The 15,239-nt window shown below is 36.8% G+C and overlaps 1 protein-coding gene across 1 annotated transcript in view; it reads left to right on the top strand.

Moving 5' to 3' along the window:
• Window positions 1–15,239, top strand: part of SNW1 (SNW domain containing 1) — a 33,354-nt gene that overhangs the window by 5,551 nt on the left and 12,564 nt on the right. The window contains exons 3-8 of the mRNA XM_030319677.1: window positions 3,077–3,238; window positions 11,847–11,942; window positions 12,037–12,143; window positions 13,088–13,192; window positions 14,325–14,394; window positions 15,084–15,149. Coding sequence (XP_030175537.1) covers window positions 3,077–3,238; window positions 11,847–11,942; window positions 12,037–12,143; window positions 13,088–13,192; window positions 14,325–14,394; window positions 15,084–15,149 — 606 coding nt within the window. The remainder of the gene's footprint in view (window positions 1–3,076; window positions 3,239–11,846; window positions 11,943–12,036; window positions 12,144–13,087; window positions 13,193–14,324; window positions 14,395–15,083; window positions 15,150–15,239) is intronic.

The following is a 15,239-nucleotide window of genomic DNA, read 5'->3' as shown; positions in this document are numbered from 1 at the left end:
GAATAAGTAAAAGTAAGTGTTTTTGCATCATAGCTATGCTGCTTACTATTCTTGTGACACTGGGCAGATCCTGACCCCTCTTTATCAGTTTTCTTGTCTTCAATTTGAGAATATTAATATATGTCTAATATACATATTAGATAAATATTTTAGAAGGTATAAAAGAATTTGATGGTTGATTTGGAGGCAGTGAGGGAGAAAGAAGACTCTGAAATGATCTTTTTATATTTCTAGCTTATTTCCAAAAAACAAACTTCTTTGGTAGTACCTATCTTCCTAATTACTCTGTATCCTTTAGAGCAGATCAATACATATTCTTTTCCCTAATTCCAGGGCAGTCTTCCCATGCTTGACCACCTTTTTCATCTAGGGAGAAAAGCAAACATTTGAGACAACTATTTTGCCTCCCCAAGACTACTTCCTCTTTGATCAAGCCTTTTTCTTCTCTGTCTCTCAGTATTCATTCTGACTCCTGCAAATTTCGCTCTTCCACTTCCCAAGGAATGTGCCTGCCCTATTAAAAAATCTTTGTGCCTATACCATTCATGTTTGTACACAATTATTTTCATTTTATCACTCTGTTACATTCTGTCCTTTTATGGTTGTGATTTTTGCCTTACAAATGTGAGGGAATTGTGCCCTCAACTTTTTTTCGTATGCCTCCAAGTGCAGATCATGGTGAACTAAGTATTCATTGGACTGAAATTTGTTGTTGTCTCTATTCTCAGCCTCTCCCATGCTTGGCATTTCCCCCTGCCTACCATAACACTCTATAGAGCCTAAAAGACAAACTCCCAACTAGATCATGTCTTTTAAAAAATTTCCTTGTTTTTTTCCCTTAGCTCTCCTCTAGTCCTTATTAATTCTAATGTGTGAAAGCCAGTCTTACTAAAATTACTAAGGGTTTTTTGTTGTTGTTACTTTTGTTTTCACTGATAGTGTAATTTGTGAGGTGTGGGGCAAAAGAAGATTATCAAGGGGGCTGGAATGCCCTCTTATCTGGGGCAAAAAGGTAGTGATTGACATTATCTGATAGAAGGATAATGTGTCCCTTGAGGGATTATAGATATTCTTCGTTTGCCTCTCAATAGATTACAGAGTGGGGGTAGCAGACATCATTTTACATACAACAGAAACCTCATCCAAAGATTAGGCTTCCATTTTAGCATTATGACTTTCAGGTACTTTGTAAAATCTTACTTGACTAAAGGTTTCATACATCTTGGTAGAACAGAACAGTTTATTTGAAAATCAAACCAAAATGGCCAGCCAATCGGGAAAGACTGTGAATGCTTCTTGAGGGGAGTGAACGTTCTGTGGAGAAAGCATTTTGTTCTAGTGTTCAGAGTAAAAGCTATGATTTTCTGGCAAGCTTAATGACCGCATAATGCCACATCCACAGTCAGAAGTACTTATTATAGTTGAAGAACCCCAGCAGATCTGAGCATATGTCAGATTGATGTCCTGGCTACAGGTAGCACCTTTCTTGGGAATATTTTAACTATTTTCTGCCGAATTCATAAGAAATGTCTCCCTCAGCTTTATTGTTTGTTTTTAGAAATGTCAAAATTTTCTTTAGCAAGTCAGTATATTGTCTCTAGGAAATCACATATCCAGGATCTAATGGAATATTTCTTGAAGGAGGAGGTCTTATAAAAGTAGTTATTTACATAAAATTTTTCATCAAACCCCCTGTAAATGATTAATTTTAATGTTTTTTCCTATCATTTTTTAGTTGTATTGATTTGCCCTTTTTAGAGCTAAAAAGGAAAGAATTTTAGTTCAGTAGAAAATACAGTTTTTTGGAGTCAAAAGATCTGAGTTCAAGTCCTGCCTATGCAGGACATCTTGGGAAAATCACTTAATGTTGCTAAACTTGAATTTTTTCCATATGAAAGTATGATTGTTGAAATACAGGAATTAAATGAGTGTGGATTGTTGAGTGTACAATATAATTCCTAAGCAAATATTACTAAGTTTAACAAAGCTATTTAAAAATTGTATTTAACATTCATATGTTTATTTGACCATCTACCTTTTTTGTAATGTTAAACTTCATCAACAGATGTTACTTAGCTTGTGCTACTTGAGAAGTCTTAGTCTTCTCTTCTAAGTAATTGTATATCATCACCATTAGAAATGTGGTGAACTCATTTCTAGAGCCTTCCTTTCTATTTATTTGCTTCTCCTGGAACATGAATAAATATGTTATTAAAATCTGGTTCCAAGAAAAAATTCTTTACATTTCTGCCCTGTTGTACCTTGACCTTTGCCTCACTAAGAACATTATGTATGCTAAAACTAAAAATCTTTTCTTTGTCCTAAACGTTCTACTTAATTTCATCCTGTCATGTATATAAAAATCTTTGCCATGGTCTAGAAGCCCTTTCATGATCTGGTGTTTGTCTGCCCGTGCAAGGTTATCACCTATGTGTCTGCTCCTCTGTCCCAGTAAGCTCCAGCCTCACTGGACACTTGTTTCCAAGGACATCCCAAGCTTGTTCTTATAGCAGTACCTTCATGCTACTTGCTTTACCTAAAAAATGCTTCCCTCAGATCTTCTCATACCTGATTTCTCATTATTTAGCTTTAACTCACATTACCTCTTCACAAAGGCTGTCCTAGCCGCAGTATCAAAAGTAGACTTTCTAGGGCACCTGGTGGGTTGGTCAGTTAAGTGTCTGACTCTTGATTTCAGCTCAGATCATGATCTCACAGTTCATGATTCGAGCCCTGCATAGTAGTGCTCTGTGTTGACAGGGCAGAGCCTGCTTGGGATTCTCTCTCCTCTCTCAAAAATAAATCAATAAGCTTAATAAAAAAAAAGGAAAGTAGATTTTCTTTGCAGTCCCATTATATTTTCAAGGCATTTATTACAAGCCAAAGATTAGGCTTTTTACATCTTTGCCCACTGGAATGTACACTGTACAAGACCAGCGACCTCTGTTTCTTTACTGCTGTATCTCTTAGCATCTACTATAACAAGGGCTCAATAATTATTTGGTGAATGAATGAATATATCTTGAACCTCAAATTATTAAGTATTCTTTTTATTTCTTTCCTTTTTAATATGTAGGATTTTGGAGATGGCGGTGCTTTTCCAGAGATCCATGTGGCCCAGTATCCACTGGATATGGGACGAAAGAAAAAAATGTCAAATGCGCTGGCCATTCAGGTGGATGCTGAAGGAAAAATTAAATATGATGCAATTGCCCGGCAGGGACAGTCAAAAGACAAGGTAATCCTCTCGTTGATTTTTCCCTCTATTGATAAATACGTATCTGGCCATTTAGCTTTGTTAAAAGTAGCAATGAGTAGCAGTTAGTACTTAGGCTAACTGAAAATATGACTTCATGATTATATGAACAATGTATTATGACTTCATAACAGCAATGACTTTTTCATTTCAAATCTCCCAAATTGATGATAGCTTATATATACTTAGGGTTTTCACTTATTTGTTTAGCATTTTAAAAACAATTTGAGGGGCGCCTGGGTGGCGCAGTCGGTTAAGCGTCCGACTTCAGCCAGGTCACGATCTCGCGGTCCGTGAGTTCGAGCCCCGCGTCGGGCTCTGGGCTGACGGCTCAGAGCCTGGAGCCTGTTTCCGATTCTGTGTCTCCCTCTCTCTCTGCCCCTCCCCCATTCATGCTCTGTCTCTCTCTGTCCCAAAAATAAACGTTGAAAAAAAAAAAAAAATTAAAAAAAAAATAAAAACAATTTGAGGGTGCCTGGGTGGCTTAGTCGGTTAAGCCTCCAACTTTGGCTCAGGTCATGCTCTCATAGTTCATGGGTTCAAGCCCCATGTCTGGCTCTGTGCTGACAGAGACTGGACCCTGCTTTAGATTCTGTGTCTCCCTCTCCCCTGCTCATGCCCTCCCTCTCTCACTCGCTCGCTCACTCTCTCCCTCTCTCTCTCAAAAAATAAACATTAAAAAATAAATAAAAGCAATTTGAAATTGTTAAATTTTGTTTTAAGTTCTTTTATAGTACTAACATTTTTCAAATGCTAGAAAATTGCTAAAAATCTATAATTCTAGCACCCTAAAACACAAAAAATCAAAATTTAGATTTGTTTATAGTCTTCTAATTCTGTCTCATATACTTACAAAGTACTTACATAGATATTTAATTATTTTAATAATTCACTTGAATGTAATGAATTAAACTTTTTTCTCCCCTAAGTATAAAATTGGCACTTGCTGTCCATATTTTTGATGGCCTGCTTACAGGTAATCCAAAGACCAAAAATAAAATTTACTTAAAATAATCTCCTCACAGAGCAGCTATGCTCAGAGCCAAGGAACTGTTTTTAAGAGAAGATCTAGTTTTTTCCCTCGTAAATAAGTACTCCACGCATAGGTAAAGATCTCTTTAGAATTGAAGATGTTGCGAAAAATAGTTGAGGGCCTTCAGTACTTGTCCTTTGGCTCTTTCTCTTCCCTAAATGTTTTCATTTTACCCTCTAAAATTGCAGTAATGACCCCATCCTCTACTCCTGCATCATGGGTGCTGGGTTCTTGGGGAAAACAGTTACCCAGTCATGCAAATCTATGTCTCAGGTTTAGGCTGCGCTCCCTTGGTGTTCCTCCAAGCTTTAACTCCTACTCCTCTCCGTCCCCTGTCAGCTTACAGGTGACATCTGTTTGCACATAACGACTAGTGGAAGAAAATTGTCTGCTTTCTTTATCCTGCACTTGGCTTTCTGTCTTGACTTTTCCTTTTGTCTCTATGAGAAATGTCTTCGCTCTAAACCTAATCTTGCCAGGTGTGCTGTAGCGTATCCTGGATTTCATTCCTCCCCCTCTCCTTTACAGCCTCGCTTTTTCTTTATTCTTCTCAACCATGACTTCCACCTCCCCTTCTTCTACTGGCTCCTTTCTGTTAGCTTTTAAATATGCTTGCTTTTATCATCTTTTGAAAGAAAAGTTTTTCCCTGACTACCCTCAAGGCTCCCTCTAGCTACCACCAAATTTTCACCTAGTTTTCTTTATTTTCCTTCAAGCTTTTTGCTTGTTGTTATCTGTTCTACTTCTTCACTTCCCTTTCATTCTTCATTTCACTGTAATACAACCTCACCTCAACCAGTCTCTAAGCAAAGGTCTCTAAGGCTTTTCTCACAACACCATCTCTTTGACTAATCTAATTTATTTCCTTGGCTAAAATTGCCACTCATGTTGATGACTGTTAGATCTATGTCTCCAGCCGAGTTTTCTCCCCTGAGCTGTAGGTCCTTATATCTTACTATCCGCAAGGACAGCTCTATTAGATTTCCTCAAAACATCACTCATCAAATCCAAACCTAAATTCATAATTTTCCACTTAATCTACCTTCTCTATTCTCTAACTCAGTGATTGGCAGTGGTATCTTCCTGACTGACTATGCTAAAAGCCTGGGAGTTATTTTTCCCCCCACTATTTTGTTGATTTAAAAAAGATACACTAATAATAAATTCTTATGGTAGAAGATATCAACAGTACATAAGTATGTATGTAGTGTCTACTTCTCCCACTTTACTTCCCATAGGTAAGTACCACTACTATAATACATATCTTTCCAGACCTTTGTTATGGATTTAGATATTGATGTATATATATATTCCCACTTTAATACACACACACACACACACACACACACACACACACATATCTTTTTTTACATGAATGAGATTTTAATATTCATAACTTTCATAGCTTTTTTAAATTTAGTATGTTTGGAAGGTTTTTATCAGTGTATATAGGTCTGCTTTATTTTTTAAAAATCTATATAGAATTCCAGGTGTGTTTGTGCCCTAAGTTTTTTTTAAGCATTTTTTAGTTTTCAGATTTCAATTTTTTAGTTTTCAGACAGTACTTTATTCAAGGTCCATATACAAATACCTTTTTGCAGATGAATATTTGCGTAAAATAAATACTTATGTGAACTTACTGAGTCAAAGATTATTCAAATGTGAGATGTGACACATAATGCTATGGTTCTCTAAAAAGCCTTTGCTGAGCGGTCATTCCATTCTTTTGTGTTTCCTTCAGGCCTTCCAACTGTTAGTCATTGTGATTTATCTTCTTCCTTAACACTTCTCAAGTATATGCCCTTCTCTGCTACTTAGTTCAGGCCCTTATCACTTCTTGCTTTATTTACCACAGCAGAGTCTGAAACCACCTCCTTTGCATTTGTTTTGCCTGCTTAGAAAAACAAACTCAGGGGCGCCTGGGTGGCGCAGTCGGTTGGGCATCCGACTTCAGCCAGGTCACGATCTCGCGGTCCGTGAGTTCGAGCCCCGCGTCGGGCTCTGGGCTGATGGCTCGGAGCCTGGAGCCTGTTTCCGATTCTATGTCTCCCTCTCTCTCTGCCCCTCCCCCGTTCATGCTCTGTCTCTCTCTGTCCCAAAAATAAATAAACGTTGAAAAAAAAAATTTTTTAAAAAAGAAAAACAAACTCATCCTTGTTTATATGTTTAGCTTTCTCTCTCTCCCCCACGTATACACACACAAGTGTGCACACTTAAAATGTTTCCATAGCCTTTAGGGTAAGAACCAGCCAAGCTCCTTATGGTATACTTGGTCCCTTCCTTATCTTTCTAGCCTAGCCTCAACTTTCATGACCAGAAAAGTTAAATCCAAAAATAAACAGTCCAGTTTTAGCCATTCTTTTTATTTTCAGTACAAAGTAATCGCCACTGTTATGTGGTTGTTAAGAAAAAATTTTCAGGGCACCCAGCTGGCTCAGTGGAGCATGCGACTCATGATCTCAGGGTTGTGAGTTTGAGCCCCCACGTTGGGTGTAGAGATGACTTAAAAATAAAAAAAAGTCTTTAAAAAAGGAAAAAAGAAGAAACTTGCAGACATTTTCTGTAAAGATCTGCCACAAGGAATTCTTGCAGCTCCCCTAATATGGCACATTCTCTCTTACCCTGGGAACTTCCCATGGATGTCCTCCTGTGTGTGGGAAAGCTCTCCCCCTATTCTTTGACTAAATTTTGTTGCTTTTTTTTTTTTCTTAATGTTTATTTATTTTTGAGAGAGAAAGAGAGCACAAGCAGGGGAGAGGCAGAGAGAGAGGGACACAGGATTTAAAGCGGGCTCTGTGCTGAGAGCAGAGAGCCTGTTGTGGGCCTCAAACTCACGAACTGTGAGATCATGACGTGAGCTGAACTTGGATGCTTAACCGACTGAGCCACCCAGCTGTCCCTAAGTTCTGCTGCTTTCAAATCACAGCTCACTCTTCATTGTTTCGGAAAACTCTTCCTAATCTTCCCTGGCCAGATGGGGTATCCTTCCTTCCTCTTCCCTGTTTATCTTAGCAGTCATCACATTTTGTTCTATTTATCAGTTCACTACTATCTATGTCATTTGACTATAAGCTCTTTGAGGACAGAGATTATATCTTTAGATTTCCTCCTTGGCACCTAATTTAGTGCCTGACAGCTTGACGCACAGACTTTCATCAGTGATTTGTTTGAGGAGTGATAGCAGTTTTCATTGAATAACAGAAAACCACTTCTCCTGAGCCAGTAGGGAAGCATAGTCCACTCCTGCAAAAGGAAAAACAGGTCCCTATACAGCAGGACATATACTGGAAATATGCCCTGTGCTGTGGAGGCCTTCTCTAGGCTTCACTTGCCTTTGTTTTGGTACATCTCTCCTTCTTTGGAATAGTCATTATTCTTTATTGGTACATGCTGCCTTTCCTCTCTCATTGGTTAGGAAAAAGAACACTTTAGGACAACAGTTTGGCATTGGCAGGTTGACTAATTTTGAATGACACACAGTTGTAGCCCATTTTGCATTAAATGTCAAGACTGGAAACCAGCAATTTTCTCTCACGTCTAGGAAGTGTCTGAAAGTTTTTTCTTTCTCTAAGAACCATATATACTGGTGGTTATTTTGTTTTGAAAGTAGAGTGGAGGGAGTGCCTGGGTGGCTCAGTCAGTTAAGTGTCTGACTTCTGCTCAGGTCATGTTCTCACGGTTTATGGGTTTGAGCCCCGCATCAGGCTCTGTGCTGACAGTTCTGAGCCTGGAGCCTGCTTCGGATTCTGTGTCTCCTCCTCTCTCTCTGCCCCTCCCCCCCCCAAAATAAATAAAACATTAAAAAAAGAAAAAGAAAGTAGAGTAGAAATGTTATAACTATTTATTTTTAGATTTCAGTATTCTGGCCAAATAAGGTCTAAAGTAATGTTTCTTTATACACTGAAAGCATTACATGTTTGTCTATAATGCGACCACTAGGAATGAATCCAAAACTAGTAGTTTATGGAGGCACCACTCAGAGGTTCATACTAACCCTGACCCTAATGGAGGAAGCTATGCATGTGTAGGGGCAGGATGTATATAGGAAATCTCTGTGTCTTACTCTTAATTTTGCTGTGAACCTGAAACTACTCTAAAAACCTAATGTCTTTGAACACATACACATACGCGTGTGTACATGCATACACAGAATGAAGATTTTTTAAAAAATGAGCAGGGTACCAAATGAATTGAGAAGAAAGATAGTGAACAGAGTGAGTACTTGGACTGTTCTGATACCGTTTCTGGTGAATGTATTTCCTTGCTGGACATTATGCCCTGGAATATACACTTGAATTTCTTACACAAATTTAATAAATAAGTATTTTAATTTTTTAAAAAGTGGATGGATTAATGCACGAAGTTTTTGAATGCATTTAATTCAACATTAACTGAGTACACGTTGGCAAATGCATTTGGAAGAGGGGACACTTGATTGTTCGGGACCGTCTTGCGCGTTGTATAATGTTTAATGTAACTGCCACTACCTATTAAATACCTGTAGAGCCTTGGGGGTGGCAGCAGTGCCCTGTTTTAAAACCACTGATTTTCCAGTTTTAGAAGTAGGAATTGGCTGCTAAATGTACAAAATGGGTCTTTAAAAATTCATTATCATTCAGGAGGCTTGATTTTTCAGAGTCTTTGACATAGGATGAAAATAGTTTATTGGATTATTGAATTTGCATTATAGTGTAAAGATTTCTGATTTATATCAGAGGGATCTGGTTTTCTTCAGAAACCAGAAAGTTATCACTGAAATATTAATAGTGAAAGGTCAAGAATGGTAAATGCTAGCTCTAGGTATAAGAGATTAAGAAAAAGGCAAGATTTCAAGGGATAAGTCTAGGCCCTAGATCTCTGTACATGTAAAATAAATACCGTATTGACAAGACTTACAGTAATACAAAATTGGAGGGAAAAAAATTTTCTTGAATTAAATTTTGATGGAACTAAAATGTTCTTTTTTTTCCAATTGTGATTTGAGTGATACATCAATAAAAAGCCTTGGTGTTTACATTTTTCCTTCTGAAATATTTGCATAGCAAATGTTACATATATGATATTACCTAAAAGAATGCCTTCAACATTTTCCCCCCAAACAAATAACTCCCAGCAACTTTAAACTGACCCCGAGATAAATCATATATTACCTTGTTCATGATTTCACAAACTAGCTAAGCCTAAAGATAGTGTTTTCTTTCTGCCTTCAAAATGGTGAGTATGTTGACAGATTTATCCAGTCAGGTCAATCTGGTCCTTTGCCAGTTTTCAGTAATAAAAAAAAAAGTTTCACAGATGATTTATTGCTTTATCTTGTTCCCAGAGCCCATTTGTGCTCTTCTTACCTTCTGGAGTATATTGTATTTTTCAGATAACCCTCCCCAGCCCCTTTGCCTCCTGGGATATTCTGAGTTTCTTCAGCACATTTGGTTCTTAGGCAATAAAAATTTGAGGTTTTATAGTTAATTACCATGGAGGAATCTTGCTCTTCAGATGTCCTTCACTCAGCTTTGTGAGATGCTAGAATCTTATTGATGCTCATTTAAAGGGTTATTAACTTTGGAATACCCAAATAAGAAGCAGCAAATGGCTCTTGTATGCTAAATTAGTATTGAGACTTTATGTTGAGCATATATGACTACCAGGGAGCCATTTACTTAGAATCCTTTCCTGTAATGATTGCTGTGTAAAAGTAATTAACTCTTCATAGTCTAGATACTATTTTCTAGAGTATTGATATGTAATTTTAAACTCAAGTGGCATAGATGTTTCCATCTTGAAAAGAAATAAGATTTTTAAGGTCATTACTAGCTGTGTGATGTTAATGTATGGAGCCTTACTCTTCTCCCCAGAGTGAGCTTTAGGTCCCTTCCAAATGAACACTGAGAGGATGGTGACACTACAGCTCACATATCAGTGGTTATGTTTTGTGGTAAACAATCTATACTTTTCTTGCCTGATCCTTTGTCTCATTCCTGAGAAAAACAAGCTAAAGGATTAGCCTGTAGTCATGAGATAGTTTTTTCTGGGAAATCCACAGCTTATATAAAACATTCCTCATCAATAATATAGGTGTAATCATTGTGCATATGCATACCTCAAGGTTGATACACAAATTCAATTATATATATAAAGCTAAAGAATAGTGGCACAAAATAAGTGCTTAATAAATTTTAGCTATTATTATTACTTTAATAGAATACATGACAAAATGGAAAATAATTTCATACTGTGAGCAATGCTTTGAAGACAGTAAACAGTGCTGTGACACTAAGTGATGGGATGAGGAGGGGTTGCTGCTTAGCAGGGTAGTCAGAGGAGGACTCATAAGTGCAGTCATGACCTTTGAACAGAGACTCAGAGGTTGAGAACTCATGTGAAGAACTAAGAACAACACTATTTAAGGCCCGGAATTTGGGAATGGCATGTTGTGTTTAAAACAAACAAAAAAACAAAGAGCTGATGTGATTGAAGCAAAATAAATGAGGAAGCAAGAGGTATGGGGGAGATTAAAGGTGTAGGCAAAGCCAGGTCAGGTCTTATAGGCTATGAAGTGTTTTTTGTTCTGCCATTTGGAATAAGAAATTAAGAATAGCCAGCATTTCCTTTAAGCTATTTTTAAGGAATGTCCTGGTAGAATGCAGTTATTGATAGAAGACTTTGGCTTATAGTAGCAATTTTTGAAGGTCTCAAGTACCTGAGAATTGGGTTTTCTTTTATAATCATTAGTTGTTCTTTATATGTGTATCAAAAATTCCCTACTAAAGCAGTAAAATCTAGAATGCTGTTTATTTGCTAAATTCTCAGTACTTCTTTTTTTCAATAAAGTCTGCCATGTAAGTTTTTATGAAAGTATTTGAAAAGTATAGGTGGACACAAAAGTAAGTGATACTCTACTTGTCAGGGGCCTACTACATCAGTGTCAGCTTCATAGAGACTTGGGGAGCCCAGTAAAAATTCTGGCCTTTGTAAATTTGGATAATGAATATAAATGGTGTATGTAGAATATATTTTTACTCCCCCCCCCCGCCCCAGAAGAAGTGTTCTGGGTTTTTTGACCATGACACGTGTTCATTACTTAGTCTGTGAATAGAATTGCTGTCAGAAAAGACAAACATTATTAAGTAGGGTGAGGTCAATGAAATTTTCTAGGCCCAGTGAATTTGGAAATTATTTGGTAACCTGACTTAAATTCTGATGAGTTTGTAATCCAAGATAATGGTGCAATAGGCAATTTATATCATCATTAATTTCAAGTCTTAGTCTCAAAAATAGGGATCACTGATGCATAAGATTTTGTTGGCACAATGTATTTGGATACTGACTTGATTAGAAGATCTCAAATAATTTAAATGCATGAGGTCAAAGGAAAATTATTAACTTATATAGCTGGGGCAGTAATTTGTGTATATATTTTAAGCTTCCTTGGTTTTAAAATCTAAAAGACAAAATCTGTGTCCTAAATTTATAAGTGTGCTGACTTCTGAAATGACTTAATGAGGTTGCTTCTTCTCATTCTCTGCTTTTCTTGATCCTGCTTGTGTTTGAACATTTTAGGTCATTTATAGCAAGTACACTGACCTGGTTCCCAAGGAAGTCATGAATGCAGATGACCCAGACCTGCAAAGACCTGATGAGGAAGCCATTAAAGAGGTAACTGGGCATTGATACATATATAATTATTTTAGATGGCTTTTGACGTCTTTATTAGCTTTCAGACAACTCATTGCTGTGTTTCTTATTTCAGATAACAGAAAAGACAAGGGTAGCCTTAGAAAAATCTGTATCACAGAAGGTTGCTGCAGCCATGCCAGTCCGAGCAGCTGATAAACTGGCTCCTGCTCAGTATATCCGGTATGATCTTGCCTGGAAGTCTTACTTTCATGTTGGACTAGATTGGGTTTGGGGGTCCTGGTATTCCTTCACTATCCTACTTAGTCACAATTAGACAAGCAATTTTTTGAATAATGACTTAAAGTCTGTTGACTCTGCAGACTCTTGAAAGCAGAATTTTTTAAGATATTTTTGAAGATATTAACTATTATGTCGTTCTCAAAATATATTTTTTTGTTTTTAGAAATTAACAGTTACTTACAGCATGTGACCCAAACCACAAATACTATTTTAGTTTCCCATTTATATATAATAAGCATCATATATTTATATAATATTTTCATAATGATATAATATTAGTATATTGGTAATGTCATAATTCATTATATAATAGTTATGTAACATGTAATAATAGAATAATAGTAATGTACTAATATTTATATAATGATAGGCATATTTATAATACTTATAAATTGTGAGGGATTTCATTCAACTAAATCTTTGTGTAGAGAGATGATTCACATGTATAGGAAAATTCAGAGCTTATAGGGCTGCTACTATTATTCTTCTCTGTTTTACAACCCATGATTAGTCAGGAACTACTAATTCTAAGTTGCCTGCTGAAATATTATGGGGTGTTTCTTCCTCAAACGCAGACTTACAAAATAGGTACCATTTTCTAGACCTCTTACCTGTGAAATTGAACACCATGCCTTCTGTGGTGGAAAATGGACAAGGATGGATTATTTGCAAACCAATATGACTCTAGTTCACATTTTGCTTATAACTCATAATTGCTGTTCTCTTACCTCCATTGCTATCTACTCTACCTAAATATTTTGTAATTTTCTATTAATACTTTGTGAAAGGAATTGACAATATAGTCTAACCTAGGATTATAACAGAAGGAAATAACCCATTGAGCTTGAACTAGTTACACCTTTAGTTTCATCTGCATTCTTCAGATACACACCATCTCAACAAGGAGTGGCTTTCAACTCTGGAGCTAAACAGAGAGTTATTCGGATGGTGGAAATGCAGAAAGATCCAATGGAGCCTCCACGGTTCAAGTAAGTAGATGGCCTGTAAGAATAAACCTCTATTCGGGGTACCTGGGTGGCTCAGTCAGTTAAACGTCCGACTTCGGCTCAGGTCATGATCTCACGGTTCGTGGGTTTGAGCCCCGCATTGGGCTCTGTGCTACCAGCTAGGAGCCTGGAGCCTGCTTCGGATTCTGTGTCTCCCTCTTTCTGCCCCTCCCCTGCTCATTCACTCTCTCTCTCTCTCTCTCTCTCTCTCAAAAATAAATAAAGATTTTAAAAAATTAAAAAAAAAAGAATAAACCTCTATTCTTAAAAAAGATATCAGAGGAGAAAAATGTCCCAAATGTCCATCAGTAAGTGAGTGGATAAATAAATTGTGGGACATCTATACATGGAATACTATTAATATTAAAATGGAATAAATAAAAAAGAATAAACTTAATACATGAAATAACATGAATGAATCTCAAAATAATTATGCTGAGTGAAAGAAGCCAGACAAAAACAAATACATTCTGTATGATTCCATTTTTATAAAACTCTAGAAAATGCAAACTAATCTGAGGTGACAGGAGGTAGATCAGTGCCTATGCTGAAGGAGGGGAGTACAGAGGTGAGGGGAGGAATAAGAAGGATAGGCAAGGAGCATGCAGAAACTTGGAGGTGATGAGTGTGTTTGCCATCTTGATTGTGATGATGGTTTCACAGGTGTATACTTGTGTCAAACTTAAACTGTTCATTTAAATATTTATAGTTAATTGTATGTCAGGTGTACCTGTTATTTAAGAAAACTGTTATTTAAAAAGAAGAAAAAAAGTGGGGGTGCCTGGCTGGCTCAGTTGGTAGAGCACGTGACTTGATCTTGGTGTTGTGAATTCGAGCCCCATGTTGGATGTGGAGCCTACTAAAAGTATATTACTCTATGAAATGATAATGATACTGTGGAGATGAAGGTGGGTAATGATGATGACAAGGTTGGCTGTGTTTAACAGTTGTCGAAGCTCAGTGACTGATACATGATAGATGGGCATATATTATACACTCTCTTTTTTTATATATTTGAAGCTTTATAAAAATGGGAGGGGGAGACTTGAGACATATTAGCTAAAATGGAAAACTGTGTAACACTCTCTGGTTTTGCTTTGATTTTATCCTTCAGGATTAATAAGAAAATTCCCCGAGGACCACCTTCTCCTCCTGCACCTGTCATGCATTCCCCTAGCCGGAAGGTAATCTTTGCTGTAGTCTAACATCTTTTTTTGTATTCATGATTATTAATTTTATAAATAACCTTCCATAGAACAAAATCTAGGTGCCTATACAGGTACATTTTGCCACACTTACTACTTTTTTAAGTTATCTTTCAAGATCAAATGGGGAGCCACTCAGGGCTATAATTTGTAGGTAGTTCCAGAGTGTGTAAGAGAACGTATGTGAAATGTTAGCTATTAGTTTTCTTGTTGTTAGCCTAACCCCTGCTATTAATGGAATGAACAGGGTCTGCTATTTGACAAGCAGAATATTGTCATAGTTATAAGAAGTAAGTGCCTGGGATTAATAGGCCCCTGATAATCTGAGTGGCATTTTTTAGATATGATTTATTATCCAACTAAAAGAACAAGTTTTCATCTCAAAGAAGCCATGTCACTTTAAATATGGAAAAATACTAACCATTTATAATAGTCAAAAATAATGTATAGATTATTTTCCATTTTTTTATATTAAAGTTACTACTAGAATCCATGGTGAAGGAACATAGTATATAGTGCTACCAAACAAATGGAACTTTGGCCTTGGACTACATTCATTCATATGTCAGTGTATATTGAACTATCTTTGAAGGGAAACATTGCGCTTGGGTTTTTAGCTAGACTATAAATCTAAAAATGTCTCTTTTTCTGTTCTTTTGTCAACTCAGATGACTGTGAAGGAACAACAAGAGTGGAAGATTCCTCCTTGTATTTCAAACTGGAAAAATGCAAAGGTAATGAAGTTGTCATAAAATCAGTCTCCTACTTTTAGAACCTACTGGAAAACACTCAGGAAAGATGTTCAGCCTGAAAAACTTTCATTA

Source organism: Lynx canadensis, chromosome B3 (assembly GCF_007474595.2).
Source record: "Lynx canadensis isolate LIC74 chromosome B3, mLynCan4.pri.v2, whole genome shotgun sequence".
NCBI classification, from domain to species: domain Eukaryota; kingdom Metazoa; phylum Chordata; class Mammalia; order Carnivora; family Felidae; genus Lynx; species Lynx canadensis.
Note: the sequence above shows the minus strand (reverse complement) of the source record. Positions and strands in the feature narration are given on the sequence as shown.